General features: G+C 42.5%; 1 protein-coding gene across 7 annotated transcripts in view; it reads right to left on the reverse strand.

The window, feature by feature from the left end:
* Vps8 (VPS8 subunit of CORVET complex) overlaps window positions 1–26,104 on the reverse strand; it is a 228,157-nt gene that overhangs the window by 5,615 nt on the left and 196,438 nt on the right. For 5 of the 7 annotated variants that reach the window (XM_087187022.1, XM_087187023.1, XM_087187027.1 and 2 more), the window contains one exon: window positions 21,825–21,878. The exons of 1 other annotated variant lie outside the window; for it this stretch is intronic. In XM_087187022.1, coding sequence (XP_087043148.1) covers window positions 21,825–21,878 — 54 coding nt within the window. Of the gene's footprint in view, window positions 1–21,559; window positions 21,665–21,824; window positions 21,879–26,104 lie in introns of all 7 variants that reach the window. One more of the 7 variants, XM_087187026.1, reaches the window with a different exon arrangement.

A 26,104-nucleotide genomic window follows, 5' to 3' on the forward strand; every position in this document is an offset into this window, starting at 1 on the left:
AGCTTTTATCACTCCAGTTTAGATACCCTTAGTTAACAAAGATGTCTTTCTTTGCCTTGTGTTTTGAACCCACTGTCCTCAAGGATTCCTGAAGACAATGTAGATGACAGAAAGGGTTTCAGTGCTGAAGGGCTGGGTGTTGACATGGCGCACGTCTGTGTGGGTTGGCTGGGGTGAGGGATTTCAGGCCTGTGAAAGACCATCTGCAGACATGTGGGTCACAAGCAAGCCCTTGCAGAGGTGGCCCCCTGCTTGTGAGCAGGGCTTGAAAGAGACTCCGGTAGAGGGTGACAGAGTGGAGGAGGTCACCACCAGCAATGACCACACTTAGTATGGGCAGAGACCTGTGTGTGGAATGTGCCCAGTGGTCACCCCGCCCGATGCTGAGAGGTCCTGGCACATCCATGATTTCCCCCATGAAGGATGTGAACTTCACAAAGGATAATATATGGATACTTTAAGTCGTATGTATATTTAATTTGCCTTCTAGGAATGGCTTTCTTTCCCTCAAAATTCTCCCCATTCATAGGAAAAAACTCAGGACTCAGGACTCAGAAAGGAAACAAGAACTGCACAGGGCTCATGGTACTGGCCTAGCATGAAGTGATCTCAGCCGCAGCCTTAAGGAGGTGGAAAGGGTGCCTGAAGACCCAGAAAGCAGCAGTGAGGAGGCTTCCTCAGTAGTAATGGCAAGGCCGGTCCGGCTTCCGCCACCAGCCTGGGGCACAGCCGCCTCAGTTTGGATTTGCTCAGCACCGTGGGCATGGCCAAGGGAGGAGGCTCAGTGGCCTGGCTGAGCAGGGGAGGGTGGCCACGAGCCAGTGACCAGCAGAGAGGCACTTCCATGGTCAGCCTCACTTCTTGGGGTCTTCCAGACCCACAGAGGGGCTCCATCTGACCTGAGGTTAAACTTGCCCTGAGACTTTTTAAGAAACATTTTCTTAAATTATACGGTAGGAAAAATGATCACACTCTTCCTGAGAAAGTGTGTAGACGATTACACTTCTGGTAGACCTGACACAGGATGCCCAGGGGAGGTCCAGGCCAAAGAAGACCCGAAGGCCTGACAAATACTGAGATCCTAGCTCAAATCAAAGTACAAAGAGGAAAAACATAATTACCTTCGAGGGACTGAACAGTGGAAAACCTGGGCCTGGCACCTTGTTTTTTTCTAATCCCTGCAGCACTGCAGGCACAAGCTGGGGAGTGGGCAGGACCAGAACTGAGACAGTGTGAGGCACGTACGGGTCATTCAACATCCAGGCGATGGAGCAGCCACCCTGGCTGAGCTGCACTCGGCTTAGTCCTCAGGACTGCATGAGGGATAATGAGGAGGGTTCAAGTGCGAACAGCCCAAGAAGGGACTGGCCGGGGCAGTTTATTAAAAAGGAGGCTGTAGGGCCGGGGATTTAGCTCAGTGGTTTCGCCGCCTGCTGCGCAAGCGCAAGGACCCAAGTTCGATCCCTGGTACCAAAAAAATACAAAAAAAAAAACCAAAAAAAAGGAAGCTGTAGCCGAGGATTTAGCTCAGTGGTTCCGCCGTCTGGGTTGAAAGTGCAAGGTCCTGAGTTTGATCCCCGGTACCAAAAAAAAAAAGGAGGCTGTAAAGGGCAAACTAGCAAATGACAGCAGCAAGAACAAGAAAAGTTCTCTCTGATAGAGGCACTTGGGTAAAGCAGTCCTTTTACCTGCAGGGATCTTATAAACATAAAACTAAAGTTCATGCACACTCTATGTGAGATACTGGGATGGAAAATGCAGGTGCTCTTGGCCGCTTTTGAAGGTTTGTTGAAGAAATTTCCACTAGACTGCACTGAGAAGATCTGTGTTGAATACCATAGTCTTGTCACACTGTTTGTTTCTTTTGTGTTTATCACTAGGGAACTCAGAGCTAAATGGTCTGTAACCCAGAACCAGTAACCACATAGAACTTGGTGGCAAACATTTCTGGGTGCTACCATAATCCTTGGTTTTCTATTATATCCCACAGACACAGTTTAAAAAAAAAAATCATGATTTCCTCATTTACTTACTTCATCCTATGGCACATTTGGGAGCCAATTCAAAATTTCTCAGGAAAGTATAGGCTATGTCAGATCGGATGTGAGGAATGCTGCTACTAGAAGTAGAACTGTCAAGTGCTGTCAAGCCCCCAGGAAACCCCACATGGCACACGGGTCTATTCCAGGCGGAGCATAAACAGTGCTAGCCCATGGAGTCTGCTCACTAAGGCAGACAGTGGAAAAGTCTCAAATGATGGTCCAATCCGTGTTCTCTGGCTCAGTACTTCTCAAACTTTAATGCGCACAAGAGTCCCTGAAGGACTTTTTAAAAGGCAGACACTGGCCAGCAGGTCTGGGAGGGGCATGACATCCTGCCTGCCCACATGTTCCCAGGCAGTGCTGTCGGTACCCGGAGTAACGGGGCTCATGCTGTGCCTTGGGAACAGCCGAGTGTGGTGGGAAGCGGCCCCATTTCTCACTGGGTCCTCGGGCTAATAGGCCAGAATCAGGTTAAGGGTTTCTGTCGCCTAATTGAACTGCGCCAAACCAGCCAAATCATTCACATTTATTTTTCTGAGGTGATGGGATCAGGTATGTTGTTTTCAGCATTCACTGAATTCACATGTATGCTGGAGATCCTTGTTAAGAGTTTCTCACTATGAGAATGTTCCTGCCCTGTGCTTTTTAGCTGAATCTTAATGAACTGCAGGCCTTATGCCTATGTCACTAACTGAGCAAACAGGGTTGTGTAAATTGAGGAAGAAAAAGCTTGGAGGCTTGCCTGATAAGAACACGCACACCCATGCCCGGTACACATGCACACACACGGGCAGGCCTGGCACTGAGCGCTGGGCTTGCTATGAGTCTATTTCTCCAGGCAACTTAAACTCCTTGAAGAGGTCAAGAGAAGAAGCTGTCCAATGATGACATCCTTCAGGAACTGAAAATGTGCTTGTTCCACAAGTGTGAAACAGCTCAAGTGACAGATTCTCCCTTATGACCGCAACAGCACCCTGGGTACCCAGAGACTGCACTCGGGGCCCTCTGGCAGCAAAGTCACTGCAGGATGGGGAGCCCTCACCCATGGCCAGAGCTACAGATGTCTCTGTGTAAGGTGTCTGGAGACAGTCACTGGAGGGGACACAACAGCATTTGTAGATGTGCACCTAGGGCAGTGATGGCAGGACTTTTAGAGACCGAGTGTGCAAACTGCAATCCAAACCCACTTATTTACTGCCAACGCTGCAATTAAATCTGCATATTGAGGTTGCAGTTTAGAAAAAACACCACGGTGGTTGCTGTGCGCCAACAGAGGGCTCCGTGTGCGGCATGCGTGCCATAGGTTCGCCACCTCTGGCCTTGCCTTCCACTCCTTCCCTGAACTAGGGTATTTAAAGAAAGAAGCTGAGGACATGACAATAAGCATTGCTCTGCTCCATGGTTCCAATGGTTTAAGAGGCGAGGTAAGAATAAGGAGGGGACAGGACCCCTGGAAAAGCAGGTGTTGACAGAAGTGCTGAGCCGGCTCCCATCCCGTCTCCTTCAAGGGCCAGGAATGGGATTCAGTTCTGTAGGTCAACATGCTTCTGCAGCCTCTACTGTACCAGGGCCTGCTGTACAAAGGTGAGCAAGCAGAAAATTTAGTGCTTCACAGATTCTGGGGCACTAAAACCCTACCAAAAGATTCACCTTCTGCAGCGGTGACAGGCATTAGAGAGGCTGGCTGGGTGTGGTGGCGCAAACCTGTAATTCCAGCACTTGGGAGGCTGAGGCAGAAGGATTGCTGTGAACTCGAGGCCAGCCTGGGGTACATAGTGAGTTTAAGCCCAACCTGAACTGCACAGCAAGACCCTGTTTTAAAACAAAACAGAACAAAACAAAATTAAAACTAAACTAGAGAGGTTGGTGGAGTGAGACAGCCATGCACTGCAAATTTTCTGGGGCAGGCCTTGTTTGAAATTAATTTTTGTGTCCAAATTACACTCTACAGGAGATGCCCAAGTCTCAGCTCTGGCTCCCTCCCCCAGTGCCTCCTCTGGGTGCCCAGCGCCGTCAACAGATGAGGCTTCCTCTCCTGTTCTCCTGTGACCTAGGGTAACAGGACACACTGCAGCATAACTGTCCCTTTTCTGTGTCCCTCTCCAGACTGTGGACCCTTGGAATGTCAGGAATGGATCTCATCTATCCTTTAGCCCCAGTGCGCTGCAACAACCCCACGTCCTGGTTTATTCTGATGCCACTCGCTCTCCTGGCCTTGTGTGAAATCACTGGCATTTGTCTATTTTCAAGATCTGGACTTTGTAAAGATCCTTTTGATCTCAGGAATGTTTATCTTGTACCTGAAACCATCTATTTCATTTTGTTTAATCCAGTTTGGGGGAAAGGCTTATTTTTAAAATGTCAGAAAACGTTAAGTACCAACCTCTTTAAGAATAAGATAGTAAAATTAAGCTAAGACTGGTGGTGGATGCCTATAATCCCAGCTTCTCAGGAGGGTGAGGCAGGATGATCACAAATGTCAGGCCAGCCTGAGACATCTCAGCAAGATCTTTTCTCAAAATGAAAAATAAAAAGGGCCGGGGGTATAGTTCAGCGGTATAGTACTTGCCTATCATGAATAAGGTGCTGGCAATTGCAAGAAAAAAAGAAGGTGGTAAAATTTACCACATGATTGGGACTTGTTGTTAAAGTCTTTCTGCTGTGGTCTGTCCACCAGGCATGACGGAGGCTGCTGGCAGGGCAGGGCAAGGCCTGCCTCCCAAGTGCCTGTGACAGTGCAGAGGCTCAGGGAGGAGTCTGTGCTCTGCAGCTGGGCTGCTAAGCCGGAGCCCTGGCTGCCACGATTGCTCGCAGCAAGATCTTAGGTGGGACGCCTGTTCTCTCTGAGCTGGGCTGATCGTGGTTTTGGTAACAGCTACACCACACGAAGCATCTGAGAAGAGAGAAGGAAACGCACACAGAGAATGCTGATGCCTGGACTCTGGGTGCCCATTCTGTGCTGGTCACCGCCTGGCCAGGAGGGTCACTAGCGCTGCACACAGGGCCAGGCTCTGCCAAGCACCGTCGTGTGGACCTCGTCCTAATGCGGCTGCACAGCCAGGAAGCAGGGAACGTGGAAGCACAGTACACAGGCAAAGCTGGGTTGTGTGTGTGCGTGTGTGCGTATGTGTGGGGGCTGTGTTACTGCCAAAGAGGGATAAGGGTGCAGGGCAGAGAGAAAACTGCACGAAAATGAGAGCCACAGTCTCCACCACGCAACACTGTGCTTGGCACAGAGCAGCTGTGCAATCATGACATGGGTCACATGGGCGAAGGGATGGGGAGGCGAGCAAGCAGGTTTTCTACTGACATCCACTGGAGTTGTTATAAACCCTCTGCGGTGGACAAGAACACAGGGAAGGGCTTCCGACAGACAGACCTGGGCTAAACCCGGACCCCAGCTGAGTGGCTCTGGGCAAGGTTTGACTTCTCTCAGTCTTGGATTTGTTATCTGTCAAATTCTACTTTGTAGAGTTATTGTGAGAATTACAGATAATGCACAGGTCTGGTGCCTGTTTGATTTTATAAATACACTGCAGCAATTACTGTGACTGTGTTATTTCTACTCAGACAGAAGTGCCTGGTGGAAAGAACAGCGAGCTGAGACTGGGAGACCTGAGCTCTTGGCCTGTCACCAGCTCCCTGTGGAGCCTGAACAGGTTGCCTCACCCTTCTGGTCTATGTCTCAGGGTGTTACAGGGCAATGCCACATCAGGCCACATACTATGGGGGAGACCTGGGCACAATGAGAGAACAGGCATTTAGGGCATGAGAGTTTCAAGTACAACAGTTACGTTTCCTGAAGCTGTGGCCTTCACTGCATTGTGAGAAGCAAACTAGGGGAACCAACGAGGGGCCCTGTCACAAAGACACATGAGAGCCCTGAAGGGAAGTGACAGGTTCCTTCTATAGATGCTGCACAGAGAAGCTGATTAGCCAAATCAGTGTCACGCACAAAATAAAAACAGGAACAACAAAATCTGAACCCAATCTCAGTGTGGCAAATCCACAGACATGCAGCACCCTCACAGTATTCCCAGGCCATCTTAAGCCCCCAGAACAGACCTGCTTTGGAGTGGTTTTCCAACTGCAAGAGAAGGAAACATGCACTGGATACTGTCCGCGGGAGCAAATTTCTTCTGCCCATGGAATGGAGTCCAGTGATAAGAGCTAAAAATTAAAATGTGGCTGAACATTAGAGGAAGAAACAGTGACAGCCCTGGAGATGACCTTGGAATACTCAGCATTAAAGTAAATCCGGTGGAAAATGAGGTCCTGATGATCTACGAGAGCCCTAGGGAGAGGGCCATGGGGCTAACACAGTGCACCAGCACATTTCAAAGCTCAGTGACTCACAGATGTGGTGGAAGTCAGAGCTGTAATTACATCCGCTGGAAGGAAGAAAAACCAGGGCTTTCAGGACCCACAGCCCTCTAAGCAGCACAGCGAGCTCCACTACAGGGACAAAGGACCACTGCCACCCTGAAGGCCAGGTTCCCACTAATAGGGATAATACCAATTCTAGGATTCCGCAGGCCAAGCCTTCCAAAGCACACAGGAAGACAGGGACGGCCACAGAAGTCTGAGCTCTGCCTGCGCATTTCTTATTCTCCACAATCCTTGGGACCCTAAAATCAAAATCCTAACATCATTTCCCAAGTGTCTTCCATACTAACACATGAGGTCTAACCCAGCCTGTGAAAGACAAGGGATGCTTTAATTCTTCAACGTCATTATCTTTCCTGTAGTCTAGGTGCCTTCTACAGGTATTCTCCATAATTTGATGATGGTACAGGTGGAATCCCATTCATGGAATGAGAACTGTATTTCCCACTTTCCCCCGCCTGCCCTTGACCTCAAAATCTGTCTTTATAATCTGCTATACGGCTCCAGAGGTCCTAACCAGTGAGAGCTCTTGGAGAAAGGAGCAACCACACCTCTTTCCCCCTTGCAAACTTCACTTTCCTAAAACTCCCCCTCTAAAACACAGCGCTCACACTGAGCCTGACCGCTCCTGCTCGCACGTGTCCTAAGGCCCAACATTCTCCACAGGTCACAGCTAATGGTGGATCAGATAATGAAATAAAACAGGCAGGAAAGGTGGTAAGCTGCCCGGAGAGAGGGGGAAAATCAGGCAGGATGTCTCTAAAAGGAGATTTCATTTAGAGTGGCAGTCAGGGCTCTAGAATGACAGAGGGAGTGACCTTTCACAGCAGAAGGGGAAGTGTCAGTTTAAGCCTTCTGAGGTGTGACAAGAAGGCATAGCTACGACCACCGCAGCAGCAGCTCACATGCACTGGGCGAGTAATTGCTGTGTGTCAGCTACCGTGACAGGCGCTTCATGAGTGTTATGTCAGTACTCATCACAAAACTCTACGAGGTAGGTACTTTTGTTACCATTATCTTATTGTTGAAGAAACTATGGTCCTAGGGTTCAGCGAGGTGTGAAAGGTCACTCTGGTTGGTGGCGGACTCCAGATCTGAACTGGAGCAGTCCAGTTCCAGCAGTTCCTTTACCAGGTTTTCAGGGGCAGTGTGGAAGAAGTCTGACAAAGAGCCTCTTTCCGGGAGTCCAACGGTTAGGTCAGGAGGAGACCTGGGTGTGCCTGGGGTCAGTAAGTCTAAGCCATGTTCTTGGAAACTGATGGTCTCTGGCCTCCTTCTGGGAATGCTTCGTGATTCTGCTCTTACTTCAAGGCTCTTTCCATCAGGCTTAAAAACAGCACCAGGGTTGGGGGAGAAAGGCAAGAGGGATGGGGAGGTGAGGGGAGAGACAGAGAGAGGGACTGAGCCAGGCAGAGACAGAGACAGACAGAGAAGTGACTACGTCAGGAGCTGAGCTAAGTTGTGCAGTGAGAAACTTCACATCTGATGTAAAGAGTTTTGAATACACACTAGGTGCTCATGAATGTCTTCTGCCAGCACAGAAAAATATCTGAACTTGGCTCTGACACCACTCATTAGTGGCCCTAATTAGGTATGCTGAGGGCTGGGGATTTAGCTGAGTGGTGCCACCCCCTGCCTCGAAAGCGCAAGATCCCGAGTTTGATCCCCAGTACCAAAAAAAAAAAAAAAAAAAGAAAAGGTATGCTGATATCCCTGATGCCAGTTATCCAATCTATAAAAAAGAAAAAAATATCTGTACAGACTGCCTTAAAAGCTTTGTGGAGGGAAAGGATGGGAAGGACATGGAGAAAACATGTTTCCTGTTGTCTCCTGGTCTCTGGCTTTTTGGTAACTTCTTTCATGTTTAAAGAACACGTTTGCCCAAGGTAGGATTTACTGTCTCTAGGTCATATGTAAGGAAACTGAGGTTTTGACCTATTAAATTTGGTTTGAGAGAGTGGCAGCACTATATCATGTTGTGACAACCATAACCCAGCTCTGTAAGCATGAGGCACTATGGGCTTCCTGCAGACGATCTGAGCTGCCCAGTCCACTGCCGACCCCGCACTTGCCTGTATGCTACCCAGGCCCTTTGTGGTGTAACCATAAGGCTATGCCACATCAATGTTATGTCATTACATAAGGGAACACATATTTGGTTTGGTCTAACCATTTTGCTCTCTCACAAACAGAAATGTCCCTACCTTGGTTTGAAGTCTGTGAAACCCATATGCTATACCTGGACATGCATGGCTACTCCTTATTTAAACTGTTTTGAAAGGCGAAAACCTGGGGAAAATCGATGGTGGCAAAAACTGATGATTTCATCATGCTTTTAAAAAGATTCTTTTTAAAAAACTGATTAGACAACTGCAGAATGTAGTTTGAATTTTCAGATGACTAATGCAGCTCCCTGATCAAATTCATTAAAACCTGCCTATTATCTTGACAGGGGTTATTATTATCAGGAAAGACTGCCCATCTCAGTGTAACTGCTTCAGAGGAACGGGAAGCTCAAACTCCCAAACAAATTATAAAATAATTGCTGGATGTTGCCACCCCCACTGTAACAGAGGCATTCTCCAGAGGTGTCAGGACAGAGTGGGACCATTATAAACAACTGGGAGCTGAGAGGCTGAGACCCCCCAATCTCCTTTCTTCTTGAGGGCACTGTTTTATCCAAACAGAAGTCTTATTACATGGTATATCACTGCTACTCCATAATTGCTTTTTCTTGTCAGGAAAGGATGATCTAAAAAACTCCCGAAAGATTTATTTTTTTGGGAAGCAGAAGTACAAAGAAAGCGTCTTAGTGGGGTGCTTTCTATTGCTACTCAGAAAATCCTATTTGTCTTACCATTGTTTGGCCGTATTTTAAAAAGAGCAAAACAAGGAAAGCATTCACTTCATATATGTAGTTAAGGCTTGTCACCGTTTTACTAGCTGGGTGTTATCTGCTGAAGAAGATAGTCTACAGTTATCTGGACGGGCGCTGTTGTGGGGCAACAAATAGGACAAAGTGTGCCTCTGAGGGGCAAGGTCTTCATGATTTTTCTACCAGAACCATGACTGCTGAAATACTTTCAGTTCAAGTGTTTCTGCTCATCTTAACAATTCAGATCTAAAAATGACAACAGAATTAACTGAGAGCAGGTTTCATCCTAAAATTAGTAAAATCTAACACAAGTTAACAATGCCATTATAAACCAAAGGAAAACATACTGATGCATGTAATTCTACTGTAACTATTTCAGACAGCACTTTGCTGTCAGAAAGAAAAGATACTTTTCAACTATTTCTCTCTGTAGCACTTGAGTGGAGGGGAAGGGCAGACAGTGAAGCAAGATGATGTAAACTAAGAGAAATTTATGTTATTTACCGTAACTTTAAAAAAAGTCCATAGACTTTGAAATATTGCCATTATAACAATGGTACTGGACTAGATTAGCTTTCCTATCAAGTAAATATAAAACTGGCCTACTTTGCTGAAAAGGCAGAGCAGGGTGGTAACCGTTCAAAAAAAAGGAAGCATGCAGAGTCCTTTGGAATTCTGGAAGCACAATCCAGACTACATCAAGGGAAGGAGAGCCAACTACAGCATGGAAGTCTGGATGAATTAAGGATTTAGAAATAAGGCTCTAGGATGTCTGGGATGGGCAGTGAGCAGGATTTGAAGAGGAAAGAGTTAGGCTGAGCTCCAGAAATCAATATAGGAATCTCGATGCTCATCAACACAGCACTCACAACGTCCAGCACACAATCAAAAGTTTCTAGATATGTGGAGCAGGAAAGTATGACCTGTAAAAAGGAAAAGAAGTTGACTAAATCAGACTCAGAGATGTTGGTGTTTGCAGCCCATTTAAAATATCTATTTTATAAATATGTTTATGGATTTAAATGACAGGAAAAAGGTACATAGTCATGTGCTGTATAACAACAGTTTGGTCAATGATGGACCACATGTAAGACAGTGGTTTTATAACATAATGGAGTTGAAAATTTTCTATTGCATACTAACATTATAGCTATCATGTCACAGGGTAACACATCATGCGTGTGTTTGTGGTGATTCTGGTGTAAATAAGTCTACTGCAATGCTAGTAGTGTAAAGATATAGCACATACAATTATGTACACCACATACTACTTGATAGCAATAAAATACTATGTTATTAATTTATGTATTTACTGTACTCTGCTTTTTATCATTATTTTAGATTATATTCTTTCTAGTTATAAAACATATGATAAACGTTAAACAGTATGCTGGGATCTAATCAATAGGGTGGGGCCTCTCCTTTAAGGGTATGGTATATCTGTAATAGTATCTACCATCAGCAGATATTCTACTGTACAACCAAAGAGCTAAAACTTGTTCGTGTCATTACAAAAGGTCAAATGTAAACTGTAAGCAGAATGGATCCAGGACAATAAAGTGTAGAAGACAATAAAATGGAAATGTCCCAAGGAAGTGACTTCTGTCAGAACAGACTGCACTAAACATCAGTCCATACTTCTTTTAAATTCTCTTCCCTTCCTTCTGCTTTAACCACAGGAAATTTCTCAGTTTTCTGAATACACCCAACCCAATGTTCTGACACTGTATGAAGAAGTGTGAACTTTCAGGGATGGTAGCATAGCTGATCTGGGACAGTGGTCCTGACAGAAGGCTGTACCCTGCAGGTACAGCATGCCAGCCACCTGAGAACACAGCCAGGGCAGTGCAGGGCAGGCTCAGACTCTACAGAGCTCTGCTCTTGGATTCCTTGACGTTTACAAACAAGTGATAATTCAGCATAGTGCAATTAAGAATGGCCTACTGAGTTGTTTTAATGTTCAATAATAGGCTGTTAGTTGCTCTGTCACACGTACTGAAAAGAGATAACTGCCATTTATTGTGGGAAGTACCTAAAAGCATCAGGAAACACTGCTGGAGGGAAACAGCCCATTTGTAACTCCATCAACAGTCTCTGCTGTAGGAGCCAAAATTCCAAGAAGATGGTAAACACAATGGAACTGCTTTGATAAGGGAGTTCACTTCCTTATAAAATGAGGGTACAAGGATGGACTAGAGAACCACCACTAGCACTGAGATGGCCTCACATACGGTCCCCTCAAAGAGATGCAGGATCCGAGCGGAAACAATTATGCAGAGGTGTCATGTTGAGAAACAGGAGTTTCAGTCCTATCAGTTCTCAATGGCCACAGTATGGTAACTAGTGAATGAAGCTACCCGCATCTCTACTAATGAACTATACTATAGTGTTCTATCCTTGGATTTGTTTTACACAAATATTTTACTAATGATTAGAATAAAGATAAAAGAGGCCTATGCATGGGGTTAGAAATCATGATTCTTTAAAGTTATGAAACAATATAAGCAAAGCTCTGCACTTGGATCCATGATGCCATGTACATCGGCAGCACATGTAAACACAATCAGGAATTTGGTATCAATATGTTCATTGAGTCAACCATCCAAAACTGCTGCTGAAAATGTTAATGTGCTTCTGCTTCCATTTACAGAAAGAGAATCTAGAATAAGGAAGGTGAAAATCTCATCTTGTTTTCGAGTGACTTCACCTGAACTACAGTGGCAGGAGTGAAGAGATGGCACAAGAAGACATGGCGCATGATGGGGTGGAGATGACTGAAGAAATGAACTGTGGATGTTTTTGTCAGATAAGAGAAGACCAGGCTGGGGATTCATGACTTCAATTACACAAAGGCCCAGGAGACTGTTCTCCTAAAAAAAAGGGTTAGATATCTTTTGGTAGCTCCCAGAGGAAGGAGCAGGATCAATGGGTAGAAGTATCATCCACCATAGGGAAGAACTGTTTTAGAGCTTCCAAAGTGGAACATCCTGCTTCCAGAAGTGGTTCTCACGCAGAAGCAGGGCACTGGTTATTAAAGGTGGATGAGGAGAGACCAACTCCCAGTGGACAGCCTGAGGAGCCACACTATCCTGTTCCCAACTGAAACTGGTGAAAAGTATTTAAAAACAAAATCACCAGGCATTTAAAGATGCTGCAAATGGTCCTAATGTAAAGAAAAATTTTAGTTAGCTTATGAGTGAGTCAGCTAGCTAGGGAAAGGGACTGAGATAGAGTTGGCTAATCAGCCATATTGATGGAAACTGAAATAAGAACAGACCGTGAACTAGGACTTTGGACAAAGGATGAACCTCCTTAGGCAATGTGGAGTGCAGCCCCCTCCCTACTAAAGGGAGGCACAGCCACTCTCTACTAAGCTCTTGAGTTCTGAAGAACTTGAAATGCAAAATAACCATTTTTTTCTCTAAAATCTCAGTTTCCTTTAAACTCTGCATGCTGAGGAACTGGGTTGGAGAGCTTGAGTTTCATTTGCTCATTTGAAGTCCAAAGAGCCACCTGTGATGGGTGGTCACTAAAAAACTGGGGAATTCCTGTGCTCCACTTATCTATGTATAATAGCTCAGGACCCCTTCTGGACACCCAGGAGCTATTCTTCTTCTTTCCAATAAAGCTCTCCTAACCTCCTTCTTTGGTTGCGACTTCATTCCTCAATGTTGTGAAACCATGAACTCAGCACATCTGACATCTCACAGGTTAGGAGTTACTTTTACCCATCACATTAAGGGCAAACAGCAAATGAAAAGACAATTATCTCCACAACCCTATGAATTTGTTTAGAACAGTGTGTGTCTGGATCAAGACTGTTCCTTTCCCACTTCCCAGCTTAGTGAGATGGGGACTCCACACTAGACTTCTGTAGTCAATAGCAGCAGGCTCCCTCTGCCCTAAGATCCCAGTAGGAATCCTTTCTCCCAGTAGGAGCAAGACTTCGGCAACTCTCATCCTGCCTTCAGCTACACATGTCTGGCTAAGTTCTAGGTGAGTTCAGCCTGGAGGTGGTAGGGACTCTTTCTTCTTGTTGACACCACTAATGGGGGCTAAGTGTTGAAAATCCTGGGCCCCTGACTGCCACTGCCCTGGCTGGTGAGACAGTAGTTCCATCCCAATGAGGCAGGAGATTAGGGTGTGGAAAACTGGCTGGGCAAGTGGGTGTGACCTGTTGATCACAGAGACCCAGGACATGCACAGAAGCCCTGGCCCTGAGACCAATCAGAGAATGCTATCTTCAATTCTCCTTGTGAGAAATCAAGATAAGACAGCCCAGATCTGACCTCAGAGGAGACACAAAAGATGGCTACCATTAAACTCCTGGCCACTGTGCTCTCTTTCACAGTTGTGGGCTCTCACCCTGTAAAGTGTACTTCTTTTCCTACTTTCAATTGTAATGAATGCACCCATGCGCTGCTGAGCATGTTTCTTTTCCTACCTTTTGTGTAAAATCTCACTATCTTTTGCGGTTGTTTTGTCCAATTCTTTGTTTAGGACAAGAAGAACCTAGAAACAATCTCTTCAGAAGAAAGTTCCCAGAATCTCAGAAGCCAGTAACACCAGAACAGGTAAGTCAAAAGGACCAAAGGGTGCAGTGCCTCACTTTTCAAAGGCATTCAGCTCCTAGAGTGGGTAGGGATGGAGGGGGAGGTAGGGGTAGGGAATGACATTCAGAGAGAAACTTGCCATTATCTTTACCCCTACCTCTGGAGACCTAGCTTGGAGATTGTTCCTTGGGAGAGAATCAGGCCCTTAAACATAGCTCCTGCTTTCTTCCTAAAAGAACTGACTTCATATGCAACAGAACATAGAGATGCTGAAACCTAAGTGTATTCTCAAGAACAATGGAGGATGTGGTTAAAGGGAACTGTGAGGAGATTCATGAATTTAATGAAGACACAATCTACACTATAGGCTGATTACTTTGCAGAAGAGAACTAAGGAAAAAGACAATTGGGAGGAGACTACATGGGGCCACAGGAAAGATCAAAAACAGATTTCAGAAACTATTGTTTAAAAAGGAAACACAATTAGACTAGATCAGCTTGAAGAGCAATTTATGTTGTAGAGGCAATTGTCGAAAACAACAGAGCAACCACCAGGCAATTACTGGAGTTTAAGAGCTGGGTGTGGTTGAAAAAAAAAAGAGAGAAAGCCCAGCCACTACCATTGTCATCTCAGGGTGGTTATGGACATACCCCACGCTACATCTCCCTGAGGTATAAAACTGTGGAGGTTAAACAGACTTCACTAAATTAATCCAGCCAGTCATTAAAACAAACATAAACAAGCAAATCATAATAACAAGCTCTGGGGGGTACGAGGCCAGTACACAGAGTATACAACATATCATCAAAAAATGTCCAGTTTCCAGTAAAAATATGAGGTATGCAAAGAAAGAGGAAAGTATGATCATATTCCAGGAAACAGATCAACAACACAAACTGCCTGGGGAATAATCAAATGCTATATTTAGTAGAAAAAGGCTTCAAAGTAGTCATTATGAGTATGTTCACAAAAGTAAAGGAAAGCATGATTTGAAAAGAAAAAGAAGCTATGATGACAACACTGCCTCAAATACAGAAGATCAGTAAGGAAATACGAACTACAAAGGAGAACTAAATGAACATTCTAGAGGTGAAAACTATAATAACTGAAATAAAAGTTCACTAGAGGGTCTCAACAGTAGATGTGAACTGGCAGAAAAGAAAAATTAGTGAACCTAAAGGTAAGTCAATAGAGATTATGCAAGCTGAAGAACAGGGAGAAAAAAAGATTGAAAAGAAATGAACAGAGCTCAGAGAAGAAATATGAAGCAGCACCACATAATAACGCATGGGAGTAAAGAAGACAGAAAGGAGACAAAAAATATTTGAAAAAATTATACCTGAAAACTTCTTAAGTCTATTGAAAAATAACCTAGACATTTAGAAAGTACAATAAACTTTAAGTAGGATAAAACAAAAGAGATCCATAATAGATATATCATAACAAAAATGTTGTATGTAAATGACTCAAAATCTAGAATATTGCATGAGAAAAAAAGACTAGTCACTTATAAAGAATCCCAATAAGATTAACAGCAGAAACAATTAGGCCACAAAGCAGTGAATAACATACACAAAGTGTTAAAAACAAAACAAAACAAATACCTGTCAACCAAGAATTCTATATCCAGCAAAGCTCTATTCCAAAAATGAAGGTGAAACACAGACTTTCCTAGATAAACAAAAACTGAGAATTTGTTGTGAGCAGACCTGGTTGACAAGAACTACTAAAAGAAGTTCTGCATAAAAGCAAATGACTGCAGAAGCCACTTCAAAGCCACATGGAAAAATAGGGAAAATTGAAGAACATAATCATGGAATTGTAAAACACTGTACAAATGAGCTCATTTTTTCTCATTACTGATTTTATAAAGCAATTGTATAAAATGTGTACAAGAGAATTTTAGGCCAAAAAACACATAGAAATGTAATTATACACATACACATACATATCATATCTGCACAAAAGAGATGTGTGGAAACAAAGATTTACTAATCTAAGCAAATGACAGTGGATAGAGTAAAGTAATATTTACAGCAACATACTGTTGAGTTTGTAACATTAACAGATGTTAACACGTATAACAATAGCACCACAAAAGAGGGAAAGAGTGATGTTTCAGTATGTAACTGGAATTGGGCTAGTTTAAAACTGAACTTAAATCAGAAAAGCTAAAATATATAAGGAAAACACTAGAGCACCATGAAAAAACAAGCAAACCAAGAACCTAAAAAGAACCTTAAAAATTCTGAAAAATCATTAAATATTCATAAAAAGACATACAGATGCCAAACAAGCAGATGAAAAGATACTTAACATCATGTCATTAGGGAATTGCACATTTAAAAGAAGTGTGATATCATTAGATGATATCATTATTTTAGAATGGCTAAAATCCAAAACACTGACAACACAAGTTCTGGTGAAGATGTAGAGCAATAGCTACTCTCATTCACTCTTGTTGGGAATTAGAAATGCCATAGCCACTCTGGAAGAGAGCTGGCAATTCAGAAAATCTGAACATGATTGCTACATTTTTTAAGTTGAATGTCCCCCACAGGACCATGTGTTAAATGTCTGATCCCCAAGAATTAGTCCCCAAGTAACTCTAGGGAGTTACTCTCGATTTTTAAGTGGTGGGGCTATTTTGAAGGTCCCCAGGTCCTTTGGAGGTGCTATCGAAGCTGATGATGGGGCCTTAGGCTCCCAGTTCTCTGTTTCTTGGCTCAGATGTAAGTGGTTCATTCTATTATGTGTTTTTGGCATAATGTGCTGCCACTGCTAGAGGCCCAAGCAGAGGGGACTGTCTGATCTTGGGCTGGAATCTCCAGAACCATGAGCCAAAATAAACCTTTCTGTCTATCAATTAACTGTCTCAGGTATTTTATAATAGTTACAGAAAACAAATATGATAATTTTAACATACAATGTAGCAATCTTGCTCCTAGGTGTTTATCCAAATAAGCGGAGAATGTATGTCTACGCAAAAACCCACATACATATGATCACTGCAGCTTTACTTAAAACTGTAAAAACCTGGTCGCAACTAAGATGGTCTTCAACTAAGTTGGTCATTTAATAGGTGAATGGATAAACTTTGGTACATCCAGACAATGGAATGCTATTCAGTGATTAAAAAAAGAAAGCTATCAAGCCATGAGAAGGTACTGATAATCTTCAGGGCTGATTGCTAGGTGAAAGAAAACAATTTGCAAAGGCTACACACTGTCCAACTACATGACATTCTAGAAAAGGCAAAACTATGGACATAGTAAAAAAGATCAGTAGTTGCCAAAAGCTTGGGGAGAAGGGAGGAAAGGATAAAAGGAGGATAGGTGCACAGGGATTTCCGGGGTAGTGATACAGTCTGTATGACACATGGTGGTGGATACACTGCGTTATACATTTACCAGAACTCACAGGATACGCAACACAGAGTGAACTCTAATGTAAACCATGGGTTTTAGTTAATAAAAATGCATCGACTGTAATGAATTTACCACATTATAAAACATTCATAACAATATCTATATAGTGGCTACCCACAGGTACTAGTTCTGTTCTCTCAATTATTAAGAACACCCATGCTTTCTTCTGAATCATGTTCTCTAAATGTCTGAAGGGAACTAGACCCCAGCTTCCTCACATTAGCATAAAAAGGCACGTGACTTGCAGAGATTTTCAATCTTGCCTATGCAAAAACACAGACCAAATATGTCCTTGGTCTCCCTTTTTTTGATCAGTAAAGGCTCTGAAGTCATGTTTGGATGAAAGTCCTACTATGACAAAGACTCTAAAGGAGAACCAATGACATGCATCAAGGGCTTTCCCTTTGTTGTTTTTGAGGACTTGCATCTTTGCAGGAAAGAGTTAAGGGTGGAACAAAAAGGCAAACGAATTTAAATGATGGCTAGAAGATGATGCGTCTATCTCAGTGCTTTCCTTAGTTCCCGTTTATCTTGACTTGTGAAATTCTCAATTAGCCATTCTTAGGACCAGCCAGCTGAAACACTGTAGCCAGCTTTCTTATTGTTATGGGAACAGGGAAACAGTAGCTTGGTAAGACTTTTTCTGGTAAAAACAAAAACCAAACCCGCCCCCTGCCATTCAATAAACATTGTAAGCAAGTACAGTTGTCTGCATTCCTGACATGAGTAGCAAGATTAAGAGTTAGGTTATAAAAACATAACTTCACCAGAGTACTTGGAATAAGAGAAATAATCTCTAAATTCTTATACTTGAATATTTAAGAAACCGAAGACCAGTTTTTCAAAAGCCTGGCTACTAAATCCACCAGTTTAGTCACCAGTAACGTGTAGATATGCCAAGAGAAGAACTATATATTTCACTGACTTCGGTCCCTCCAAAGCCTGGCACCTAACTGAGGCTTGCTGAATATTTACTAGATGGAACCACAGAACTGTTGGAAAAGTTTTCCACTCTCACATTGCCTGTGCTTTGTTCCTAAGTAGAAGGTACTCTGAGGAAACAACTGTGGACATTCCAGTGGCACCACTGGCTTGAGGAGTCTTTGGTCACTGTGCAGACATGACTGTGGAAAGCTAATCCACGCCAGCAGATGTCTCTGAAGGAACCAGCCTTCTGGGATCATCTTTAAGACAAAATGCTATCTCTGGTGAATATGCATATGACAGACCCAACTTTTACTATAAAAATCCCTGGCGGGTGTTTCTTCAACAGCCGAGCAGAGATGCATCACAGGCGAGCAGTCTTTGAGGCTGCCATCAGCTAACTCCTTTCATCCACCTCAAACACTGTCGACACCTCCCAGCTGGATCTAGAGCTCGAACTGTAGTGGGCCACTGTGTTAATTTTCATCTGACAGCAGTGCTTCCTGACTTTTAAATTTCTGGTCATCCATGATTAAACAGTGAAAAGGTCCCGGGGAAGTAGGTGTATCTTCTAACTTTGTTACTAGTAAAGTTATCAGAGTCAATTAAGAATAGATTTTATACACATAAAATATTGTATACAAATTTTGTGTACTATACATATGTATACCATAACTATTTCCAGTCTAGAGCTTTTGTAAATATCTCAAGGTAAACTGCTGTGAAAAGATACATGGGGTGGAAGGTGTTATACCCTCTGACAGTCATGTCCTCAAAAGAGACTGCTATGTGAGACACGCGTCCCAGAAAATTAGCAAAGCCCTTCAGAGCACTGCTCCTGCTTCCTCAGCACGTGAAAGCAGCTCTTGGAAGGGCTGGTGGTGACTGCAAAGTCAGCAAACACTTCCTTCAGTTATGGGTCAACAGGGACTCTGGCTGGATCACCAAACTGCTGCTTCCTTTGTGTTTCTCACTCATGTAACTTTGGCAGTCACTGTTCAATACACACTACTGCTTCCATCTGTCAATGCAACTCTGGGAAGAGAAACTCTAGCTCAAGGATGAGAACCAGAATAGACAGGTAGATGTGCACACACAGGGATCGGTAGAGGTACATATACATGAGCACACATGTACACAAACATACATACGTATGTATATGTATATATAAATACACATATATTTATATATATATCTGAGTGGGGAGGTACTAGGAGGTGTTGAGTTTCACGTTGATCTTCATGTAAATCTCATTCAAAATGTTGCCAATTCAGAACAAAGAGTAGGAAACTAGCCAAGCTGGGAATACACGTCTCAGCAACTATGTTTCAGCTGTTTTTCTTCTAGTTATCAGTGCCAGAAACCTATTTTCTCCTCAGTTCCCATAAACAACCATGAATTCTGTGGTATCTCTTTCATTATCCCCCTCATTCATTCATTGATTGAAGGACAACTGAGTGACTGCTTCCCTCAATACTTAGACAAACAACAGTAAGCAAAACTGATGTAGTTCCTGCTCTCAGGAGGCACTTGCTCTAATGAGAGATGTACTTTTAAGAGGCAATTTCAATACATCAAGGTAAGTATGTTGATAGAAACTAGTTCAGGGTGCTATGAACTCAAAGAAGGAAGGACCCTTCATACTTATGCAGAGAGGAAGTAAGAATTTTCTGGGCAGGGGTAGCTAATATTGAACTGATCTCACCTCTTCATTCCATTAACACAGCCTAGGGTTAGGAACTGTTTTCTTGCCTAGACAACTGACTTATTTTTTAAATTAGCCTTTTTGCCTTTATACTTACCTTTAGTGGAAACCCTTATCCTCAAGATAAAAAGCAAACATCACAGACTGGGGCTCTCTGTGATCTGGATCCCCATTCATCTCTGGCCAGACCTCCTCATGCTTTTATACTGAAGCCATACAGAGCCGCCCCTTTCCTGCACTGTGCTGCATTCACCCCATCTGCCTGGGTGACCTTCCCTTCATTTTTCAAGGCCAGATGGAGCTCTCCTTCCTCTGGGAAGCCCTCCCTGACCCCCTGCACTGGCGCTGGCATCTATTAGGTATTACGTCAGGAATTAGGATACCATTAGCAACCTGATATTAAATATGTGCTATTTAGATTGGCTTCAACTTGGGTGGTCAGTGGCCCTAATTAAGAATCCTTATTTCAGGAGTGGCCAGCTAATAAGAAGTCCCTGAGCAAACTACTAAAAGCCCTATAGTTCTTCATTTGTTCACCAACACTTAAAATTTTGCAAATTGGCTCAAAAAATTCTTTTAATTCATTCAGTTAGTGGCTCCTTAATCAGTATTGTGAATATCAGAAAGGAACTCTTACTGATTAAAAGATATCCAAGATATGTAGATTGGATGAAATACTTTAGAGATAGTCCTGACTCTTACGAAAGGGCTTAAGTCCCCACTGGATCACTCAGGCACCGAGGAGCGCCAGCCGAGGCCACCAACTCCACCACGTCCTGCTATTATGCACCACTCTCAACAGAGGCCCAACCCACGGGGCCGCCAGATCTTGCACCTGAAACTCCAAACCCAGGAATCAGCAAAGCTTTTCTTCGTAAGAAGCCCGTGGCAGGCACGCATTGGAGTAAGGTGAAGCTGAGGAACACGGGCTCCCTCTGGCTCCTCACAGTACAGCGTGATGGTTCTGCAAGGCATGGCCTCAGTCTTGTCTGTCCTCGCTGCTTTGACAAGAGTGCAAGAGATTTTCGTGTACAGCATGTTACAGGGCTATTCAGACAACATATTTTGTTCTGATTCTTTGCTTTTGAAAAAAGCCTCAGGGGATTCTACAGGCAGAGAAAAGGGACCTGTTTTGGCACACAGCTTTGAAACTAAAACCCGCTGTTAGTCACCAGAGCCAGCAAGTTGTTATTTTTGTTCTACAATCCTTTGCTGACATGGATGCTGCCTCAAACTGTAAAAAAATAGGAAAAGAAGAAAACGTTTCAACTGTCCGTGAAGGAAAAAATGGTAAGAGAAGACACAGTAAAAATACCAGTCTGTTTACATGTTTCAGCAGCAGTGTTGCAGCTGCAGGAAAAGGATTTCCTCAGTGGTTCTCCCGATGTCATCTGAGCACTGCTCATGTGAAGTGAGGGACTCTTAGCCTGTCTACACTACAAAGTTCACAGGCAGGAACTGAAGTGGCCAGATGACAGGTCAGGTCTGCGGGTATTTACTGAGGACGTCTTTTGTGGCATGTGCTGAATTATTTATACCCCTGGCTAGTGTTTTAGACATAGCTATCCAGAGGGAAAGCACATTATGAAAAAAGATGCTATAATTTTCCCATAGAATACCCCTCACTGGCACTAGGTTGCCATACCTGGTAGAGAGGATGGGAATTCTAAACACCAACAGTCCTCAGTTGCCGGGAGACTGGTGCTGGGCTCCAAACCCCACTTGGCTTCTCTGGAACAGCCAAGTAGTCCTGGCAACATGTCATTAAAGCATCCGATCAGAATGAACTTCTGACAGTATTAAGATGATTAAATAACTCTGCCATTTTCAGAAGATTGTTCAAGTGAGGAGAATAAATCCAGAAAAGGAGGAAAAGGAAAAGGCTTTTTTTTTTAAACTTTAAAACTCACCCTCTTAGGAGCAGGATCCCCTTTGGGCTGATGGTAGGATGGAGACATTTTTACCTGGGGAAAGAGGGGCAAACATTTCAATATCTTTTTAGTTATACCTAGGTTTATTTGATCCATATTCAAACAATTCCACTAGGCTTGAGGTGTAGCTCAGTGGAAGCTTAGCATGTGTGAGAATCTGAGTTTGATTTCCAGCACTGCAAAAGCCAAACCAAACCAAAACAAAAAACCCCAAACTAAAATACACTAAATTGGTATAAGTAATAAAAACATTTTCAGAGGATTAATAAGTAGATTTATGTTAAGTCCCCTCAGTTTTTCTAGAGATTAAAAAGTCAGTAGTTAACCAAGATAAAAATATGATCACAGTAAGAAAAATGGAAGAGGTGGTCCAGGCTGGTTTTAATCAAATGGTGCGGAACTGAACAGATACAAAGCCCTGGTGGTACTGTGAACAACTAAGGCCTAAGTAAGCAGTGGGAGGAATTTCTTGCAGAGGTAAGAGGAATGGACTCTTGATACAATAATATGGATAAATGTCAGATAATTATTCTGAGTGAAAGAAGTCAGACAAAATGTATACATATTTTATAGCTCCATTTATCCAAAATTCTAGAAAATGCAAACTAATCTATGTGACAAAGAGCTAATCAGTGGTTGCCAGGGAACTGAGTAAATTTTTGGTGAAGATGGATAGGGCCATTATCTTGAATATGGAGACAGATTCATGGAGAGGTAAGTACATTTGTCAAATTTGTGTACTTTATTTACTTAACGGTTTATATTAGTTACCATATTACCTCAAAAAGCTTTTTAAGAAATTTGTAAAATGCAGCTAAAACAGTGGTTAGAAAGAAATTTATGATCTTATATGCTATCTTGGAAAATAAGAAAGAGCCTGTGTTTCCAACTTGAGAAACTAGAAAAAGAAGACCAAAATAAGACCAAACTAAGTAGAAGAAAGGAAATGATTAGAAGTCAATGAACTAGAAATCAAACAAAACAGAAAACACTAACAAAGCCAAAAGTTGGCTCTTCAAAAAGATGAAAAAAATTGATAACAAATTTCTTTAAAAAGTAAAACTTACAAAATGAACCCAAGACAATATAAAAAATTATGAATGGTGCTGCTGCCTGCCTCCCAAGCAGAAGGTCCCAAGTTCGATCCCCGGCATTAAAAAAACCCAACCCATTATGAACAACTTTGTATCTATTAAAGAAACTAAATTTGTCATAAACTATCTTTCTACAATAAAAATTCCAAGCTCACATAGTTTTAGTAGTGAATTCTTGCCAATATTAACATGTAGACTAATATATGAAATTAGAATATCTACTTATTAATTTACAAAGAAAAATACAATCAGGACTATAAATAATGCAATAGCTACTACCTGTCCAGAACAATGTAGAAGAAATCTAAGTGCTTGGAGAGCAACTGCACTCAAGGCCTCAGGCCTCTCCCAACTCTGAAGTCCAATTATAAAAGCCTACAGTGTAGAAGATGAAGATGTTTCCCATCATGGTCACATCGCCATTCAAGTAGGACCAGGCTTTTTTGCTTTTCCCCTCTGACTTCAAGAATAACTTCAGAAAACATACCTCAGCTCAAAGATCAAAACTGCTGGCTGTCCAGCCTGCCCTTTCAGATTTAGCAGGTCTGCAAAAATTACACTTGACAGTCCTTGCTGTAACATACTGTGACATTAATACTCTGGAATTCACTCCAGATGTATGATGTAGCTTGCAAAAAGTGATCCAATTTTAACTCCTGCTATGCTCTTTTTGAAAAGGGAGAAAATAGATTTTCAAAGCAAAGTAGATGTTTAAGCTTTAAAAATGACCTCATGAAAGAATCTGCAGACTTTTTAAAACAAGCCAAGAACTAGCTGTGGTGGTGGACAATTTATCTGAGAAGGCTGTTCTCTAGAGATTAAGCCAGAGAGTGTTTGATGTGGCAACAGGAATGGTTCAGCATCCCTCATGAAAGGTCTTACTTTTCATTTAACAGGATTCCTTCTGGAAATGCCTCAGGCAGTGCAGTTTAAAAGAGGCACTTTAAATTCAGGTGTGCAGACACTAGGTCTGGGGATATGGAAGATATATGGATATGGCCTTAATAGTGAAGAACTTTTGTGATCTTTGTTAATAAAATGATTCCCAACTTAAGCAATCTGAGCTGAAGTTTAAAAACAAGCCTCCTTATCAATCAATCTGCTTTCCTTTTTTTTTTTTTAAAGAAACAGCCTTAATTGTTATGTATATTCATTTCACCATTCAATATTCTTCCCTTCCCCTCTTCCCTTCTTCCCCTCCTCCCTTCCTCCCTTTCCTTTCTTTCTTTCCCGGTACCGGGGATTGAACTCAGGACCCTGTGCTTGCCAGGCAGGCACGGTGCCACTGAGCTACATCTCCGGCCCCTCATTCAACATTTTTCTACAATATGATTCTGTATGGCTACAAAGCAGTTCATTTGTTGTGTAAAACATGCTATAACTAATTTAACCAAATGTGAGCCATTGGGGGATTTTGGTAGTTTTCTATTTTTTTAACTATTAAAAATGTTAGCATAAGCATCATGGTATATAATACTTGGTACACAAGCTTAAATATTTCCACTAGACAGATCCTTGTAAGCCCTTGCTTCAAAGGAGGGTGAACATCTAAAAATACCTATCACTAAGTTTTAACAAGATGGGTCCAAAAACTTTCCTATTTAATTCTAAAATCTAAGTTCTGAAACCAAAAGGATTGCTTTAAAAAACAACACAAAACAACTAAACTAAACTAAACTAAACTAAACTTCTGGCACAAAAAGTCATCGGGCAGCAAAACCTGAACTGAGCTGAATGAAGTGAGGCTACAGTCCAGTCTCTGTCGATCTCACATGAGCATACGGTTATGGGATGTTGCCTAAATCCACGCTGGGACTGTGATATAATACATGCACCACGGTACCTTTCTAGTAGCACTTCAAGGGTGCCACTTTACTGTCCAGTGTCCTCCATTTTCTTAAAATGAGAAGTCAGCCATCATTCTTGCCTTTTTATCTTTGATTCTTTTTAAGAACTGCATGTTTGGTTTCAGCAGGTTCACTATGACTATGAAGTGATTGGATTTGGTTTTTATATTTATCTTGCTAGGATTTTGGATCTATGGGTTAATGTTTTTCACCAAATTTGGGAAAATACCAGACATTATTAGATCAAATTTCTCCAGACTCCATTCTTTTTCCCCTATTTCTGGAACTCTAAATACACACATGAATGCATATGCATGCGCGCGCGCACACACACACACACACACTCCTCACACCAAGCACTTGATATTGCTTCACAGGTCACCAAAGGCTCTCTGCTTTAATCCTTTTGTTCTCTTTGCTTCTTACAATAATTTCTATTGAATTGTCTTCAAATTTAGTGATAATATTTTTATCTGTTAAAAATGTTGAGATCTAATGAAAATTTCATTTTAGATTTTTTTTAGGTCTAGAATTTGCACTTGATTTCATAGTTTCTCTTCCCATGCTGACAGTTCCCCATGTATTCAATTATCTTTTCCTCTGACTCCTTTAACATTTATTTCAACTGTAAAGTCTTGACCTGCCAATTCTAACATCTGGGTCATGCACAGATCTGCTTGTACTAATGCTTCTTCTGTTGATTATAGTTACATTTTCTTTCTTCTTCCTCTTGATCCTATGATAGTTTGCACATGGGCTGTATTGGAGAGGATTTAGTTTAGCCCTTGGTCTTGGAGCAGCCCTTGATCCTAAACTATGGTTCTTTAGCAGTTTCAACTCAAAATTTGAGGTATATATCAATCTCTCTAGTACAGCAGGATTTACACTGAACACTCAGCGCTACGCAGCTTCTGAAATCTGCTCAGTTCTTTCGTACTCCTGATGCTGTTTTCTCTTGGGTTTCTTGCAGCAGAGCGCTGGATTGAGAAATTTGAAAAGAGAATTTGAGGCTCCATTGTCTTTACACTCTAAATCTTTTTGAAGCTCCCTGCTCAAATTACAGATGCTTTGGTAGTCTTAAACTCTGACTTCTGTTTTTTCATCCCAGCAAAAAAACCTACTTTCTGCTCAAGCTCTTTTTTCAATACTCTAAGATAAACCAAGAAGTGCTCTAGGGAAACGCTGGTGGACTCCAGAGCTTCTCTAGTTTGCTTCCCTTTGTTCAAGTTTTGTATTCCCTACAGTTTCTGCCTGCTTCTTTCTGGTTGCTCTCTAAACAATTTTTTAAAAATCATTACACCAAGAGCTTATAATTCTT

Source organism: Heterocephalus glaber, unplaced genomic scaffold, assembly GCF_053883595.1.
Source record: "Heterocephalus glaber isolate CG9 unplaced genomic scaffold, H.glaber_assembly_v1.0 deba00001504, whole genome shotgun sequence".
Classification (NCBI taxonomy): domain Eukaryota; kingdom Metazoa; phylum Chordata; class Mammalia; order Rodentia; family Bathyergidae; genus Heterocephalus; species Heterocephalus glaber.